At 33.9% G+C, this 20,551-nt stretch overlaps 1 protein-coding gene across 1 annotated transcript in view; it reads right to left on the bottom strand.

Annotated features, from left to right (window-relative positions):
- The window catches only part of LOC111056054 (leucine-rich repeat serine/threonine-protein kinase 1), a 236,411-nt gene that overhangs the window by 50,406 nt on the left and 165,454 nt on the right, over positions 1–20,551 (bottom strand). Inside the window, 7 exon segments of the mRNA XM_039420334.1 lie at positions 1,462–1,639; positions 3,334–3,403; positions 7,319–7,471; positions 9,693–9,928; positions 12,515–12,675; positions 17,323–17,495; positions 18,803–18,935. Of these exon segments, the coding sequence (XP_039276268.1) occupies positions 1,462–1,639; positions 3,334–3,403; positions 7,319–7,471; positions 9,693–9,928; positions 12,515–12,675; positions 17,323–17,495; positions 18,803–18,935 (1,104 nt within the window).

Below are 20,551 nucleotides of genomic sequence, written 5' to 3'. Positions count from 1 at the left end.
GTTATTTTTTTGTACATAATCAATGTTTTTATTTTCCTTGCCCTATTACCATAGGTAAGGAAAGTATTGCTTCCCAAAAAAATTAAAGGTACCCTAATTTCATGTTTTCTATACGTTTCAAGGTCCGCTGAGTCCAAAAAAGTTGTTTTTGGGTATTGGTCTGTATATATATATATATATATATATATATATATATATATATATATATATATATATATGTATATATATATATGTGTGTGTGTGTGTGTGTGTATGAGTGTATATGCGTCTATGTACACGATATCTCATCTCCCAATTAACGGAATGACTTGAAATTTGGAACTCAAAGTCCTTCCCCTATAAGGATCCGACAATTCGAACAAATCCAATACAAGATGGCGGCTAAAATGGCAAAAATGTTGTCAAAAACAGGGTTTTTCGCGATTTTCTCGAAAACGGCTCCAACGATTTTGATCAAATTTATACCTAAAATAGTCATTGATAAGCTCTATCAACTGCCACAAGTCCCAAATCTGTAAAAATTTCAGGAGCTCCGCCCCATCAATGCAAAGTGTGATTTTGGATTCCCAATTATCAGGCTTCAGATACAATTTAAACAAAAAATTTCAAGTGGAAAAGATTGAGCATAAAAATATCTACAATTAATGTTCAGTGAAATTTCCACCTAAAATTGAAAGTAATTTCGAAATTCGAGAAAATGTGTTTATTCAATAATGCAAACTGTTGGCAAATGTTGATTCTATTAAATCATTCACTATGAAGAGATAGCAGACTTCGTGTGTCTCCAGCGCTATTGTCCTGTCACCAGCTGGCAGATCTTTGAATATTAGACTTGAGATGCGCGTGTACACTAGCGTCAGGTGATCAATTTTCATAACGGCAAGGAAAGTTGTGTGAGTACAGAGCCACACCAGATTTTTATATTTTGCTCTATAATAATTTTTATAATGGCAACATCCAAGGTACACACTAAAAAATTTTGAGTTTCGTTTAAAAATGAGGGTGTAACTGTTATTTTAAATCATTCATACCTATTGGATGAAAAGACTAAGAAATTGTCAAAGAACCACTGATTTATTGATAATTAGAAAGACCGGTTTCGGTTATTACACCATTGTCAATCTCTGATAAACTAAAATTAAATACAAGAGCAGCAGAATTTATACTAGTAGGCGAGTACTGCTATTGGTCGAGGGCATGAACGCCTGCCATTGGCCTAGCTAGACAGTAGCCTCCCCCTCAACGGTGTGACAAAATATCGGCTTAAGCAACAGAATCGCCATGATAATAAAATTTACTTTCAGTACAAAATAAGAACCAAGAAAACAAGTGTGAAAGATAATAAAACAAATATGTAAATGGAAAAACTATTGACTAATGTAACTCAACTACAGAAAAAGTCATTCATACCTCCCTGCCCAACCCTGTAGTTGGAAGTTATGTTGATCAGCTTTTACGTACCGTATCAGGGGCAATATGTGCGAGCGATATATCGCCGTGTAGTGGACATTTGACACTTTTCTTATCATAGGCAGCGAGAATGCACTCTTCCACCATCCAACTGTACTGAGGATCTGGCTCCACCACTTCTTCATCTTCGTTTATCACTTCTGGATGTCCCTCCATCGAAGGTTTGCGACTGTGGAAAACATTCAACAACTTCAATTATTACTTTCTAATAATAATAAAATTCATTAAAAAGTATAGTATTGCTATAATAATATTGTTTCTTCGGTAGAATATTACCATAGAGAAACAATAGCGTAAGTAGATATGCCATGGTATAGGGCGTTTATGTCGCAACTTTTACTGTTATCTCAAGCCGATAGTTTACGTAGTTCTTTCCCATGCAGCTGTGTGACGCTGGTAGTCTCTCAAATTATGCCGTCGATACACTGTCACCCCAACAAAACAGTAAAAATCGACAATAATCGACAGTAATCGGCTTGAGATAACAGTAAAAGTTGCGACATAAACGCCCTATACCATGGCATATCTACTTATGCTATTATTGTTTCTCTATGATATTACTCAGATTCATTAGAAATATTGCTATAAAGATGTACAGGAAATAACTTCTAGTAAATGGTACTGAGGATCTGGTTCAACCACACTTCTTCATCTTCATTAATTACTTCTGGGTGACCCTCCATCGAAGGTTTGCGACTGTGGGAAACATTCAACAACTCCAATTATTCTTTTCTAATACTACTCACAATCATAAAAAAGTAACTATATATTTCTAATACTACTCACATGAAAAAGTAAAGCTATATAATAATACTAGTAGTTCTGTGAACAGTAGACCTCGCGCTCAGTAAGTTACATTGGCCTGTTGTTGTTTTCTCAAAAATTAATAAACAATTTATCAATTTAAAATGTCTAGAAAAAATCCTAGATAAACATAGAGCTTTCTGTCCTATCGTAGCGTGACGTGTCGTCCCGGAATGTGAGTGTGAGCGCTGTTATCAGGTCTGGCTGCAACTGTTTACAACGTTGATGGAAAGATACATTTTCCAGATGTTCTATGTTTTTGAACGGGTAGTATTACTAGACAGCTTTGTATTGTAATAGAATTGTAATGTATGATTTTGATGTTAGAATAGAAAAAAATATATTTATTTTGTCCAGAGCTCTCACTAAAATGTTTTAGGTCTCAGTAAAAGTTTTTGACCGAGCGAAGTGAGGTCTAGGAACAAGTCTACGGTTTGGCATGTTTATAAGTTGCGCATTTACGGCGAAACGCGATAATAGATTTTCATGAAATTTGACAGGTATGTTCCTTTTTAAATTGCGCGTCGACGTATATAAAAGGTTTTTGGAAATTTTGCATTTCAAGGATAATATAAAAGGAAAAAGGAGCCTCCTTCATACGCCAATATTAGAGTGAAAATCAGACTATAGAATTATTCATCATAAATCGATGATGACATCATAAATCGATGAATAATTCTATAGTCTGATTTTCACTCTAATATTGGCGTATGAAGGAGGCTCCTTTTTCCTTTTATATTATCCTTGAAATGCAAAATTTCGAAAACCTTGTATATACGTCGACGCGCAATTTAAAAAGGAACATACCTGTCAAATTTTTATAAAAATCTATTACCGCGTTTCGCCGTAAATGCGCAACATATAAACATTTAAACATTAAGAGAAATGCCAAACCATCGACTTGAATCTTAGACCTCACTTCGCTCGGTCAATGATTTGAATTGAACACCAGGCTTAGCCCAAAACTATTCTACTCCCTAATTTTGATAACATGACAGAAAATGATCTTTGATTAAATGAAAAGAAAAACCAAATAATAATATTGTAAAACTTTCTCACCTGGATCCAGGACTATCAGGCCCCACTCCACTGTCTCCATCAGATGTGTAGCTTTCTTGCGATTTTCGTACTCGACGATTTCCCGAGCCATTTCCAGTCACATTAAAGTCCATATCCTCGTTCAAATTCTGTCAAATAAGGCAAGAAGATTTAAAAAAAATTGAAATTACCTTCATAAAATGCAAAAAGTATTCTTTCATTACCCACGCACAAGCCTAAGAGCTTATGTGGGCATCACTCTTAGTATTATTATTATTATTATTATTATTATTTATTATTATTATTATTCTTAGACTGGTCTGAAAGTGTATTGATCTTCTGAAGGATCTGTCAAGTTAAAGTTAGATATGTCAAAGGTAAATGCTGAATCGAATTCAAATAAATAAACAGTAAGGACCAACATCTTTAATTAAGTGTGTAGTGTTAATGTTGATGTTGTGGAACTTTTCCATAATTGAATAGACTTGAAACGTTGTCAAAAATCCACTTTAATTAATTAAAAATTAATATTTTACAGGAGCATGCTTTCGTGTGTGCTCACACATCATCAGCTGTAAGTTACAGTAAAGTTACAGGAAGTAGAAAGATTCCAACTTAACCAAAACAAAAGCAAGAGCTACTTGATCATTCTGAATAATTATCATTCCTATTTTTAATTTATGATTTAGTTTTAATTCTAATTTATATTCTTAATTCTAACAAAATTATTAGAAATTATATGATTTCGGCCTACTTTTTATGAAAAACTTTTTACTTATTATAAAACTAACAAAAAGGAAAGCAAGAGCCACTTGATCATTGTAATTGATTGTTAATTCTAATTTTCTTAATTCCATCAAATTATTTGAAATTACATGAATATTTCATATGAAAAAAATTATAATAAAATAAATAGGTGTAAGGCAGTAAAATAGGTTATCTAAGTTGAAAAGATTTCAGAGTAGAAATTTGTAATAAAATGAAGAAATTGTGAAATATCATCATCACTGATTATCAGCTGATAATCAGCCAATCGGAGAGCTTCAGCTTCTTGCCCTGACGACTCGTCCGAAAAACGCCTCATGTGGCTAAGCCCTAATGAATGATTGAATGAGTTGGAGACTCATTCCTAAACTATACATGCAAAAAGTATTCTTGGGCTGGCCTGAAAGTGTATTGATATTCTGAATGACTACTTGCCAAAGTTCGGCTAGTTTCACACACATCAGGTTCAAATTCGTTGCTAGGAAAGGGCTACTTTCACACACATTCGGTTCGGTTCGTTTTTCCGATAAGTGTGAAACGGTGATTCGGTTTGAATTCGGTTCCGAATAGCAACCGCATAGCACCGAACGCCCCCTCGACACGAATAGGTTTCATCATATTCGAATTAGTTACTACGAAACCGTAAATAAAAACAAAGTCTTTTACACACGCTCACTTTTTTGTTTTTATTTTAACCTGATATCGTGATTATCTATTTAAAAATCTTCCATGTCAAAATCATATGTTCAATTCATTTCTGTTAGTTCACTGGAGCAATTTTTTCTCAATGAATAGTTTGCTAAAAGAATATGAAGATACATTAAAACTCAGGGAGAATTTCTATTTCCATGAAAATTAACTGATTTCATTAATGGAGAGAAGAGATGAACGTTATGTACCATGTGTCAAAATTGAAACAAATTCAAAAAATAATCACTCTGAACGTCTAAAATTAATATAATCGAAAATAAACTATTCAAATAATTCACAATTTTTAATTAACTTGAAAATGTTGTTGTTCGAGAAATTACATCTTACTATTTGAACACTAACTTTTATATTTTATTACCATCATGAATTGTGAAAATCCAAACACAGCTGTTTTTGAGAAGAAAATACCTAATTAGAACCGTACGAATTAAAACCTGATTATGTATGAAAGCCTCATTCGTTTTCGGCAATGAACCGAACTGAACCGAAAACGAACCGACCTGTGTGAAGCTAGCCTAACAGTTAGATGTCAAAGGTTCTCCACACTAGGGCAGGCGAGTTAGTTTTTGAAGGACGAATATAAATTTATTATCAATAGAAATTCTTAATACGATAAAATAGGATAATCCTAATTTATAATAGGAATTATCAATAGAAACGAAAAACGTTTTGTTTTATTACTTCACTTGAGTGAAGAAAAAAGCTTGACATAGCGAGCCTACTTTAACATAATATTGGATACGTTGGTTTTGGATTTTTCCGTCATAATATTAACAAACTTAGGCGTGGAGGCAAGCTTGTTTAGTTAAGCCCATTTGAATAAGGAATCATCTTCTACTAAAAATGATGTAGAATTATAATGCAACTAACTTGATCGCAATGGATGAATTAAAACTAATGAGGGTATAAATATAATGAGGGTGTGAATAGACACCACCATAATTATGCAACAAGAAATGAAAATAGCTTAAGAGCTCCTAGGTATCAGCACAGTGCATCTCAAAAACTAAATCCCTATATAGCGGTGAAACTTTATAACGATTTGCCTGCCACTATAAGATCTTTATGTAAAAATGCTTTTAAGTTGAAAGTAAAGGAAGCTTTAATAGGAGAAACCCCATATAAAATAGCCGACTATTTTTCTATAAATTGGAAAATGTATATATAATCAATATGATAAATGGTATATAAGTAGTTGATAAGTGATTGGGAAATATAGTTGATACCTAATTTAGAGTGTAATGGATGTATTGAGCTTTGTAAAATTGACGTTGTGTGCTTGTTGTTGCAGGCTCATGTTTGCCTTGTATTTACTAGAGTTACCAAACATGACGTTGTCTATAATGTGTAAACATTCTGTGACAATAAAGATATTTATTTATTTATTTATAAAAATTCTATAAATAAAACATACTAAGTGAATTAATAAGTTTGAAATTCTGGTGGAAATTAAGATTCGTAGTCTCTGAAAAACTAATGACTTCTGCAACTGATAATCAAATTCAAAGTAACCACAAAATTTGAGATCAAATAATGAAAATAATTATTTGAAAATCTACTTTGTGAAAATAATTCAGGACTAAACATTTTGTGAAATGAACAACAAACTCAAGTTCTGTCGTAAATTTGTCAAACTCTTTAAACAAGGATGATGACATGTGTAAATGATCTAAATTTAGGAGATGAATAGCACAAGGTTACCTAATTTTTTCTCTCCCTATCATTTTGATGATCTACATATTGTATAAGTGAATGAAGAATAAAATATTGTCCAAATTTGTGGAATACTCATAACATCTATTCCTTAATAGGCTATGAACTCTGAATCCGACTGAAATTGTGGATCACATACATTGCTCCCAAAACATAAATAAGTATTTGAAGTAAAATCCATCAGTACTAGATAATTATATAGAATGTATCATTCGATTTTGTTCAATGCCCAGTCCACACTCTCACCAAGTCGCTTGTCAAGCTGGTGAGCTTGGCTACGTTGGTCTTGCTATCCACACTGCAATGTGACCTCCTGTGGTCACTGGCCACTCGCCTTCGCTCGACAAAAATCGGAGGGAAGGCCAGTCAAGGCAAGCGCAGGCAAAGCAGCCATCCACACTCTCGCGCTCACCGTCATTGGTAGAGAGTTAGTGGGGAGGATATTTTTAATATTCTTTCCGAAGAATGGACATTGATATGTCCAAACCTCCGCCAATTTATGTAGATGCATAACAATATAATCATTATCTATAGTTATTATATTACAAATTGCTTTTTCATATCATATACAGTTCAACAATTATTTTCTTAGTCTATATAATGTAAATTCATCTATAATTTTGCTGTATTGTAAGCCATTGTATATAAGTGTATAATACAGTATATATTGTAATCTACATAAATAAAGTACTCAATCAATCAATCAATCAATCATTTGTACGCACTTGGCGAGAGTGTGGATGCGGCATAATAAGTTGAATGGATTAGTCAATTTTGAGAAACTGATGAGAAAAAATAAAAAATTGTCAAGACTGACCTCAGGGGAAATTAGGCAGTGCTAGATTTTGGCGTGCCGCCGGCCAGTTGTTATCATTATCATTATCTTGCAGAGATGAAGCCAAGCAACGTGGACATGGGACGATCCTTGTCACCAGGAACTTCCCTTCAGAAGTGTGAACGAATCTCGTACCTGCGAAATGAGATAAACAGTTTAGTTCATTGAGGTCAGTTGATTATGAATTTTGAGGTAGATCTTGAATAAAAAAATTAGATACTATAATCAGGTCCTCGTTATAATGGCAGTGGAGAAAGATTGATTGATTGAGTACTTTATTTATGTAGATTACAATATACTGGCTTATACACTTATATACAATAGCTTACAATACAGCAAAATTATAGATGAATTTACATAATATAGACTAAGAAAATAATTATTGAACTGTATATGATATGAAAAAGCAATTTGTAATATAATAACTATAGATAATAATCATATTGTTATGCATCTACATAAATTGGCGGAGCTTTGGACATATCAATGTCCATTCTTCGGAAAGAATATTAAAAATATCCTTCCCACTAACTCTCTACCAAAACTACAAAAGATAGGAGAACAGCGATGCCGATTATCTTCCTTGCCACTGCCTTCTAAAGAGAATACTTGATACCAGTGCATCTGATTTAATCTTGTTCAAAATAATAAATTTTATTTCAAGTCGAGTAAATATATTTTTGAATAAACTTTTCTTCAATTTGTTTGATGATGTATACTACCACGTATAGAGATTAGCATAATATCGGGGGACCGAGCTTTGCTCTGGAGTGTAAAAGCATAGAAAATTTGTAACGAAAGTTTGAATTTATAGTTTATATTTATTTATTCATTTTCTCAGTTGTACAATTATTTTTACAGTTATATATGAGGAGACACAACAGGCTTATGCCCAAAACTGTCCCTTTTCAAATTTATACTACAGTCCAAATCAAAATCTAGGTTAAGCTACTATCACTTATTAAAATAACAATTTATTCACACTTCAAAAAACAAACACATCATCAATTACAAATAGATATACTATGAATTCGATTTAGAATGATATACTATGTTTGCTATATTTGTTAATATACTATGTACTATTCTACATTAACAGTAGTCCAGTCAATATAGACATAAAAAAGGGGGTGTGCTTGCAATTTATATTGTAGTTCTCATTTTTTAATTTGGGTACATAAGAGAAGTCCAGAACCAATTTCTTCATGCAAAACTTTCCTTGTGCTAGATATAGGGTGGCCGAAACCTCGTATTTTCGGCTCATTTTCCAGTTTTCAGCTATTTCTGCCAAATCTCATAATCGGACAAAAAAAATCCGCTCCTGCCTTTTTTTAGATTATAAAATTCTGAATAAAATGAGATCATTCAGAACTCTCTATCTCCAATGAGTACTGAGTTATGATTTTTCAAAAATGAGTGAAATTTGAAGAAAGAAATCAATTTTGATGAATTTTAGTTTTTGATCAACAATATCTTCCGATTGTTACCATTTAGATGTATAATTCAAAATCACTCTGGGCGTATTCTTGTGCTCTACAATCTGAGATCAGGTAGAGCGCTCTATCTCATATACATTTCCAGGTACACCTGGCAACAATGCTCCTTGCATTGTGAAAAACACCTAATTTTCAGCTTCAACCATCATCATCAACTACATTGTCCTCACATTTATATTCAACACAATGACATAAGTTCATGTTTTATGAGAATCGCCCGTTATATGCACTTCATTTCAGTATTTTCTAGTGGAGAGGCGCGCTCAAGGACACCTCAAGGATCAAAATTTCAAACACTTATAACTTTTGACACAATGCTCAGATTTCATCGTACAACACTTCATTCTTCTCGGCTCGTCAAGGCGGTCCAAAATCATGCATCATAAGTCGAATTCGGTCGAAAAATGGAAAATTTATTGTTGAGTATACTTAAGCCCATATTTCAATACACAAAAAATGGCCAATTTCTATATTCAAACCTATAAAACAGACTTTATAAAACAGAACAAGTTCAAAAAACAAAAACAGATAAGACTGTGAAACAATTTTGAGGTTAGTATGATGTGTCTCAGCTCGACTTCGGACGGATAGAGCCGAAAAATCCCATTCAATTCGAATCGAAAACTTGATCGGCCGTAAACGGCCGTATGAACCTATTGCAATGAACGAGCATCTATAGCTTTATTTGTTGGGGGATCGTTCGGACGAGTTCGGTGGTTTTCGGCCGATGCTAGTTCGGACGAAATCGGTTCCAGTGGACGGCCCACCTAAGGACTATGCTCCGTTTTCATGACTTTGTCAATACATGCATAGTTGTGAACGACAATAAAAACATTTGATTTGTCAATATTTCAACTCACCTAGCGTTGGATACCAGTCTTCCAGGAGAATATCAATATGATCGACAGCAAGAGCTAAAAGCTGAGCCGCACACTCGGGAGAGGGGTCCAACACGATTGCCTGGTAGCCGATTTGTTCGTCGTTGTCAGTTATCGGCCTCTTTATCACAATTGTGTCCAGCGGTAGAACCACCTCCAGAATTGACGAGTTCACCAAATCCACATCGGCCCATACCCCTTCTTGTTTCAATTTCAGCCTAAAAATTGAAAATATTTCATGATAATTTTCATCAGATTCAACTACTTTCCGTGAAGCCGCGTTTACATGAGTCAAGTTTTATTGGATTCAAGTTCTGTTAAATGGTGGAGTTGATTCAAGAAAACTTGAAGGAACATTTGAGTCATTGATAGTTTTCATAAAATTCAAATATTTCCCGTGAAGCCGCGTTTACATTAGTCAAGTTCTGTTGAATGGTGGAGTTGATTCAAGAAAACTTGAAGGAGCGTTTACATACATTTGAGTCAATGATAGTTTTCATAAAATTCAATTATTTCCCGTGAAGCCGTGTTTACATAAGTCAAGTTCTGTTGAATGATGGAGTTGATTCAAGAAAACTTGAAGGAGCGTTTACATACATTTGAGTCAATGATAGTTTTAATAAAATTCAATTATTTCCCATGAAGCCGCGTTTACATAAGTCAAGTTCTGTTGAATGATGAAGTTGATTCAAGAAAACTTTAAGGAGCGTTTACATACATTTGAGTCAATGATAGTTTTCATAAAATTCAATTATTTTCTGTGAAACCGAGTTTACATTAGTCAAGTTTTCCTGGATTCAAGTTTTGTTGAATGATGAATATGATTAATAATTCGAGATATCTAAATTCAAAATTTATAGTTTTTTTAACTGAAATTTTATAAAAATTGTACATTTGTAATTCTAACCTTATCTTGGACTTTGTCACCTATAAATTGGGAAGAAAAATAGCACAAGGACTACCTTATTATTTTATCTTTCAATGTTATTACATTAGTGTCATTTGCATTGTGAATAAATGAATAAAATTCAAGGTGATGAAAAAAACTTGATTCAAGTTTCTGTCGTTTCTTCATTCAATGTTGCAATGTTACTGTTCATTTACACATCAAATGTCATTATAACATCAAATACTAAGAGATGAGACAATTAATGGTAAAACAAGTTTGAAAAATCTTTCTGTATTTGGTCTTCCTCAAGGCACAGTCCTTTCACCATTGCTCTTTTTGATTTATGTTAATGACCTTTTGAATCTGAAAATACCTAACTGCAGAGTAATTTCATTTGCTGATGACACGGCTCTTGTTTTTTCTGGTGTGTCATGGGGGGATGTATATAACAATGCAAATGAGGGCTTGAGAATAGTAAAATCATGGTTTGAAACATGTGATCACCATGAACCTGAAGAAGACTATATTTATGACGTTTTCTCCTACTGAAATAGGTCAACCAGTACAAACCTTGTCTTTACAAATGCATTCTCACGCTTTGTTAAATCATGTGTATTGTGATTGCCCTTGTATTGAAAAGGTGAAATCCTTAAAATATTTGGGTATAATGATGGATGATCATATTAAATGGGATACTCATATTGAATATATATGTGCAGACGGCTTAAATATCTAATTTATAAGTTTTATAAAATGAATCAAATAGCTGATATGGTAATAATGAAAAAGATTTATTATGCTTATGCGCAATCACTTTTCCAATATGGAATTGAGATATGGGGGGCTGTTTATGATATCCATATGAACAAATTATTCACATTACAGAAACACCTTATCAGAGCTGCATTATACAGGCCAAGATAGACCTAGCCCTAGTAGACTTCTTTTTCAAGAATTCCAAGTGCTTACAGTGAGGCAAACATTATGTTAAAAGAATCATAATATTTATTAATGAGAATAGTGATACATTCAACTTAAGGAATAATCCATATAATTTGCGTCCCTCCAATCCATTACAATTTGATATTGACTTTACCAGCTTAAGTGTGTGTAGACGTCAGTTTGAATATCAGTGTTACTTGTTTATAAATAAAGTCCCAACTGATTTCATTATTAATAGAATTACAAAATCCATAATGAATCTTATACTGGATTGGATTAGGATAAATGTTTATTTTAAATTATCTATATCCATTATGTAGTGTTTCATTCTTATGTTATACATTTTAAAAGATATTATTGTCATGGCTTCCTTGAATTGGTCTTTTTGAGTTTGTCACTTGCTTGTGATTTTGTTACTTTGTCTTATCGTTTGTAAGTATTGAGATGTGACCTGGTTTCCATAATTTTAGTTATTCTAGTGGTTTGTATAAGCTCTTTTTCTTTCTATTGACATGTTTGCTGTATCTAGTTGTTCGAACTCACTGCCGGCGCACAAGTTTTCTTTGCCGGTAGTGCCATTTTGTAAGTTAGAATATTTATTTTATCAATCTGTATTATTTTATGGCAAATAAATGAATTTGAATTTGAATTTGAGTTTTGAGAAGAGACGATTGCATTAATATGGCCAGGTCATATCGAGCGCTTTTAAGGCGCTAACTCAATCAGCCAAGCGAAAACTTCCTGCCCTGCCGACTCTAAAAACGCTCAATATGGTCTGGTCCTAAAACTGGGATCGAGCCAAATTCTTAATGTTGATATCTCCTTCTAACAAAATAAGAGACAGAATTATAACTACTTCATGGTTCTCCAACTTCAGTGAAATTATGGAAAAAACATTCAGCCAAAGATAACAAGATTGTAGACTTTGATAACAAGATTGTAGACGAAGAGAAAAACTATTACAGTTAATCACCTGAGTTTCCTGTAATCGATGGGTGCATTTTTCACAGAGGATATCACCTCTTTCATCCTGAAAAGTACGACGTCAGAGTACCTCAGTTCCATGCCAGTTTGCCACAGCACCCATTCTGCACGAACGTCTAGGAGCTTTGCCATCTTTGCATCTTGCGCCACCTGAAAAATATTGTTCAATGTCAAAATTTGAGATGCAATTGACGTTCAACTGAACCATTGAGGAGCTTGAATCACATAATTCTATTTGAAATATACTTGAAACTTTTCCTCTACAGAGATTTGCATGATTGCACAACTTATACCGGGTACGGCAGCAAAACTTCCTTTTTAAAGTGAACGCCTTTCAGTCAGCTGATATCGTAGTAGAGATATCGTACTGGTCTCGTTAGAGCAAGGTCTATAAATACAGGTCATGACACTCGTGTTCCTTATGGAGCGGCCATTTTATGGGTTCTTTATGGCGGTACATTTGAAAATCCAATCTAATTCAATTTGCTCTTAACAAAATTATGCATTTTAAAAACAATATTCTAGTTCAGATAATATGTAAATTCAGGTTTTCAATTTTTTAATAATTAAATTTCAATAATAAATGCTTCAATTTATTATTCATTTATTTATTATCAAAAATTGTTCTTATTCTTGTAACTTAAGGATTATATGATTCATAAGGCATTGGGACAAGACAGAAATATGCGAGGCCAACTTCAAAAAGAGTTTCAAGTTCCCGATCAATCCAATCAACAATTCAGTTCCTAGTTGGAACATAAATATAATTATTCTGTCAGAACAATTTATTTTACAATTCAAAGCCAAGCAATATCCCTTGAACAATATAGCACATCATGTTGTTCAATCTATAATGATAGCAGCTGATAAATTTGAAATTGGTGAACTGGAACCCCATAAAATGGCGATTTTGCAATGCATCACGGGATTGTGTCATGACCTGTATTTTATAGACCTTGGTTAGAGAGGTCAGACTATAAAGTTTTCTTCCCGACATGCTCAGTCGTAATTATTTTTTCCTCCACCTACTGTCAAAAGTACTTACTTTACTCCCTGAAACATAATACTTAAGTGTCACTTTTTCGCTCTTGGTACTAAAAAACAGAAAAACTCCCTAGGGAGTAAAAGTGACTCCATTTAAATAACATGGGAAGCATCTCTATTTTAAAAACGTACATTTGGAATAGGTCAGAAGGTCTAAGCTCAGATGAGGAAGCATATAGAGTAGTCATTAAACCAACTAAATTCAATACCTCAACCAGACATTTGATCGATATATAAAATTTATGTTTGTATGCTGAAATTATTATTACAAACTTCATATCACTATACTAAAAAAAATGTATATATTTTTTCTTTTATTCCATGTTATTCAAAATATCAGCCAACGAATATTACTTATTAACTAATCAAATTTGTAACGGGAACTTACATCATAGCTGTAGTTTTGGCTGTCATTGTTGTTACAACTTTAGTCGACAGATAGTGCTGTCGGAGGAGAACTGTGATTACAAGCCAGCTGTTTCTGTTTACTTTTTAGATTATGTTGTAGGCCTAACACATTGTTTGGTCACATACGTTTTTAAAAATTATTTTATTAGCAGTTTTTATAAAAATGTAGGTGGAGGAAAAATGTTGTGTATATCACGAGTGAAAAATGTTTTTTCTCCCTCAGGAAAATTGTTGCCCTCGGCTTCGCCTCGGGCTTCAAACTTTTCCCTCAGGGAGAAAAAACAGCACTTTTCACTCTAGATATACAAATAACTATTATTTATTCAGTCATGTCATTTACACTTATGAGAGAAGGCACAACAGGCTCATGCCCAGAACTGCCCCTTCTCAAATGCATTGAACAATGAGAAGTGTGCACTTGCAGTTCATACTTATTTTTCGAGCGGATGTTCTGTGATCACAACCCACCGCGCATTTCGAAATCGCTTTAATATAGCCCCTTTGGCTACTGTTCCAGACCGGAAATCAATTGTTACGTGGGTCAATATGTTCAGACAAACTGCAAGTGCGACAATACGAAGAACTGAAGTCCCTCGACCCATCAGTTCACCTGAGAACATTGAGGCAGAGACAGTTTCAATGTTGCGATCACCTTCTGCGCGCAAACATGCGTCTGCTCTTGGACTTCCCAATCGTCTGGAGCCCTGGACTCTCAGTGATTACAGATGGAATTAAATAGAGAATGCATTTATTCAAATCAATTTATATGCTAATTATACTCTCAGTGATTCTTTGTTTTACAGCAGCAATGTTATCGATAAACCGAGCACAACATGGGCGTCCTGAAGGTTTAATATCCAAAAGCTAACCTGTTTCCTCTAACTTTCCAATGAGTCTCTCTGTTGAACTGTTGAACTGTGAACTACCTGTAAACGGTTAAACTAAACTGTTGAAGTGGAATTTGACGGCCGAAAATTACACAAACTTTTTCATTTGGCATAACATTCCCCGTACTTATAATTTATTTATTTGCATAATAAAGTTTGGAATTTTCTAATTAATTGTGATTGATTTAATTCAATTTTGAAGTATTTTCAATTTAGAAATAATTTTTGTGTGTTTTGAATTGTAAATTGAGTGTGTAATAGGAGAATGAAAGACACATAACCTAGCTACATTTGGACTGTTGTATAAATTAGAATTGGAACCGTTTTGGGCGTAAGCCTGTAGTACTGTTCTGAAAGTTATGTAATTCTGAATGATTGAATAAATAGAATAAATAAATAAATAATTCGTTTTGAGAATCACAATGCGTTGTTCGTTTGTGTAAAGCTCTATGTCAACTAATGGCGGATAGAACTGGTGGCAAAACCGACTGTAACAGTGCTACCAACCTACCGTATCAACAATGACGTGGAAATCAAATGTTGGATACTTTTTGGAATTTCTACATTAGTAGCTTGAACAGAGGTGTCTCCAGACACGCGGCTATTTGCAGGTTAGAGGTTTAAATTTGATGACTCATTGGATTTTTATGTTGTATGAACGTTATGGCGACAGATGAATTATAGTGAGGTCCACGTTATAATGGCAGTGTTTAATTAGTAATGGTATTGCTATCCTTGTCTATCATTCAACAAAGCGGATAGCGCTATCTCTTTCTCGCTTTAATCTGTTGTCATATAGTCTTTAGGACATTCTGTCAAATTTCTAGGCATCAATATACAAAAATAATATGAAATGGAAGTGTCATATTGACTGCACTATCCCCAAGGTAGCAAGAGGTGTTTTTATGTTGAGAAGATTAAAGGAAATAGTGTCTCAAAAAATTTTTGTAAATGTCTACTATAGTTATGTGCATTCACATCTTTTGTATGAAGCTATATTATGGGCCAATTGTAGTGATTCCCATTCACTTTTTGTGTTACAAAAAAGATGAATAAGAACCATGTGTAATGTTCCTCCCCTTACGCACTGCAAACCTCTATTTGTTAGATTGAGAATTATGTGTTTGCCGTGTATTTTTATTTTTCAATGTTCATTATTTGTAAAGACTAACTTGCTCTCATTCTCTAGTCATTTTGATGTTCATTCGCACAACACAAGAAATAGGTTGAACCTTAAGGTGCGTACAGACTTTCGCTCTGCTCCGCAACCGAACGTCACTCCAGCAGAGCGATTGATGATCGACCCGGGGAGCAACAGTGGTTCGACCGGGGAACGCGAGAAGATCTAACATCTTCCATAACGTTCATGATGGGTGCGTGGGCGGTGCGACTGTGGTTCGATGGTGGTACGAGGGCGGTACGAGGGAGGAGCGTGCTCGGTGCTGGTTGGAAGCGCGAATATGTGTACGCAGCTTTAGAAACGAATATTGTCGGTACGAATCTAGTCATATTAGTTTTAGGGCTTGTGCAATTAGGTTTCATAATCAGTTACCGTTACATAATATAAGAGGCTTACTAGTGAGTGAATATAAACTTAAAATTAAGGATTTTCTTATAAGAAACTGTTTTTATACCGATGATGAATATTTTGCCTTCAATATGGAGAATTTTTAAGAGGTTGATGTGATGATTTCTTGTTGTTTTTATGTAGTATGATTATATATGTAATGATTTATGTAATTTTCTCATGGTGTGGCCTATGCAAATTGTAATTTGTCTTTGGCAATAAATGGATTTTGATTTGATTTAAATATTTCATCTTAATGATGAAAATTCATTATGAAATTATTGAAAAATATAATTTCTTGCTTAATGAAATATAATTGATTATTTTAAACGAGAATGAACATTTAATATTACATCAATAAACCTGTATCAGGTACCGTCCATAGAAGGCAACAAGACAGAGGATCGGCAACGTTGTTCTCCTGTCTATCTCCACTGCCATTATAACGTGGACCCCACGATAGAAGTGTTGGCTATCAACTATATTGCTTTTACGATTCAGATCTAATGAATCATTAAATCTAATGAATTTAAAGGTTATGTAATCAAGCCGTGAAGGCTCCAACCACGCGTCTTGAGACACCACTTAGGCTGGTCACACACCGATTAGTCAAGACAACACTAGTCACGTTTAGTCACCATACCTCACATAGTTGCTTATGGAGTCATGTCTAATTGCAATGACTAATTAGTGTGTGTTGCATCATAAGCAGCAATGTGAAGTATTGTGACTAGACGTGACTGGTCTTGTCTTGACTAATCGGTGTGTGACCAGCCTAAGGAATTCCACCTTTAGACAAGAAAGTAGGTAATTCTATATTATAAGACACAACAAATCCTAACCTAACCAAGAAATTCACACGCCAAGACATATCTAAGAAGCATATCATACCTCTTTTGGCATGATGAAAAAGGAGCGTACAATGTCGACAATGGCATCATCAGCCAACAGCCGAGTCATCAGTCGCGACCAGAATCCAGAAGGGAAGTACGACATTAACAGCAGTCTTCGAATCGCAAGCTCAGGGTCGCTACGCTCGTTTAACTCTAAGCCGCTGCTTGAATCTGGAAACATAAAAGACAAAATAAATAGAAAAATGTGAAATAGTTCAAAATACTTGGAATCTGAGATTATAAATAATATGAATAGAAACAATGTAAACTATGAACTTGAATTATTTCCAATCGTTGACTTTAATATAATAATCAATTTCATATTATAAATTTCATGTTTGAACACTACATACACTAAATTCAAGTTTATAAATTACTCTGATTAAGCTGATTTTACGACTCACACTGGCGCACAAGAAATCTTCCTTTTGCCGGTGTTTTTGCCTCACCTACTGTACTTATTCATGTGAGCATAGATCAAATCTTCATTTTATAATTAATATCTATAATATTATAAATAAGGATTTCATTTCGTTATTATTTCTAATTGATAAATTAGCAGTTCCTTATATTAGTTAAGTAGCTTATATTTATTTTTTGTAAAGATTTTTTGTCTTCTTTTTATTCTACCTTTAATAACTAACAAACCTTTATAACTAAAATTACTAATTACATTTTTTATACATGTTTTATGAAAGAATATTATGATCACCTCGAAACATATTATTATAGTAGGGGATTATAATTAGAACTAAGTTTAGTATTAGCAATTTTGTATGTATAATTTTGGGTTTTGACAAATAAATAAATTCAAATTCAAAGAAGTTTCAAGTTTGAAATTTCTCAAATAATGTTATCTATCTCTTCAACCACATATGAGTGATACAGAATGAGCATAAATTATTGACCGCATTTCATAGGTGAATAAAAAAATAACAAATAGTGGTAGCGCGCCACTTTTTGTGTCAATTGGTGTAGCTGCTACAATATTTTGTGATGGCAGTCACAAATATGTAGTAAAAAGTCTTTGGTTAATTATAACCAAGACAATTTTATTAAACCTCTTATGTTTCAGTTTTTATTTGTTCATTATAAGTAACCAAAGTCTTTAGTTTAAATATTTCACCCCTTAATGGTGAGGTGTCAATTTTTTGAATTATTATTGTTTTTGAAAAATATTACTCACATGTGGAGCTAATCAACACTCAGAGTAAGAAGGCCTACTAGCTTTTAATAATTTTTGTTCAAAAAACTTTACTGTAGTGTCCTTAATAATAATTAAAAAACAAAACATTTAACAACTTCATACATAGATAGTGATGGTATCTTGCGGTAGCCACATCACGAATATACAAACCCAACTTTTCACATCATGTTTACTTTGATGGGCGTGACATAATGAACACTCTAGAATATAATTGAAGGAAATATTTCAAACATTGATACAAACTCAATGTTGCCAACTTCAGTTCACTGACCAGTAGTAGATGATGTGTTGGGTGGAAGTGGAGTATCAGCATAGAATGACGAATTGCCAACTACAGTGGTGGCAGCTGCAGATGGGAGAAGCTTCTTATTACGCACGGCCCAACCTCTAGATCGCACTGGAATCTGACAAAAGTAAAAGTAAAATTATCATATATTTGACCGAGCGAAGTGAGGTCTAAGATTCAAGTCGACGGTTTGGCATTTCTCTTAATGTTTAAATGTTTATATGTTACACTCTTGGGTTTTGTTACAAAATTGCAAACACAAATATTCAGCGCGTCAAAAGTATGAAGGATCTTGGCGTTACCTTTGATAGTAAACTTCTATTCATTGTGCATGTTGATAATATTGTGGCAAGGGCAAGAAGACAACTTGGAGCTATGAGATGGATTGGAAGAGATTTCAGGGATCCATGCACAATGAAGACCCTCTATTGTTCACTTGTCCGATGTCATCTGGAGTATGCTTCTATTATTTGCAACAGAGAGAGACTACGTTCATCTAATAAAATTGAATCTGTTCAGAGAAGATTTGTGCATCTTGTATTAAAACGACTCATGCCAGATATGGAGGAACTCTCTTACAGACAATTCTGCGAGACCGTGAAATTTGAATCTCTGGAATGGAGAAGAACCAAATTTGAAGCGATGTTCTTATATAAATGTGTTCATGGGCAATATTGGTGAACAAGGAGTTGGAGTTGTTGTTCCTCCACGAAATTTGAGACACTATCATCAATTTCACGCTTTCCTAAGAAGCTGTACCTCCCCTCTGGAGAGATGTATTGAAGTTGGCAATAAATTGTCTTATCAAATTGACTTCTTTGAAGCACCCAACATTTTTAAGAGGAAAATCCGATCAATGTAAAACATACTCGAGTGATACGAGTTCTAAATGTTTTTTTTTTGACAGCTGCAATATACCAAGGCCTTGTGCCGTTCTATTGCACGAAAATGCCTAAGCATACTTACTAGTCACTTGGCGCCATGTGGTGGAACGGGTTGGCTATAAGGGGTGATGTGGAGGCCAACTATCATTATTATTATTATTATTATTATTATTATGTTGCGCATTTACGGTGAAACGCGGAAATAGATTTTCATGAAATTTGACAAGTATGTTCCTTTTTTAATTGCGCGTCGACGTATATACAAGGTTTTTGGAAATGTTGCATTTCAAGGATAATATTAAAGGGAAAAGGAACTTCCTTCATACGCCAATATTAGAGTAAAAATCAGACTATAGAATTATTCATCATAAATCAGCTGACAAGTGATTACACAGATGTGTGGAGAAGCCAGTCTATTGCTGTATTTCCATAAGGTCTATAGTTTCAATCAGGTACTTGTGGATGAGAACACTGCGTGTTCTCACGCTGTGAGACCTCTGCTACTGCAGACATTGACGATGATAGTTCTCATCGAATTTCCATCTAGCTGTTAACCCTGTTGTCAATGTCTGCAGTAGCAGAGGTCTTCGGGGTGATTTGCAGCATTAATTGAGGATTTTCGTTAAATAAAAATTATATATTAATTAGCTTTTGAATAAATGCATTCTCTATTTAATTCCATCTATAATAGTTTCTGTTTTCTGTTTATAAGTAGTTTTATAACTATTCTGATCCTGCCTTATTATACAATTTGAATTTTGGTTGTGAATACTTCGAATTTGAATTTACTGTTTTGACAGTGAGTTCTCTCATTTCTGAACTTGACAGGCAATATCGTTCCAACTTCGAA

This window comes from Nilaparvata lugens, chromosome 2 (genome assembly GCF_014356525.2).
Source record: "Nilaparvata lugens isolate BPH chromosome 2, ASM1435652v1, whole genome shotgun sequence".
NCBI lineage: Eukaryota > Metazoa > Arthropoda > Insecta > Hemiptera > Delphacidae > Nilaparvata > Nilaparvata lugens.
The sequence above is the reverse complement of the archived record's forward strand: the minus strand, read 5'-3'. Positions and strand labels throughout refer to the sequence as shown.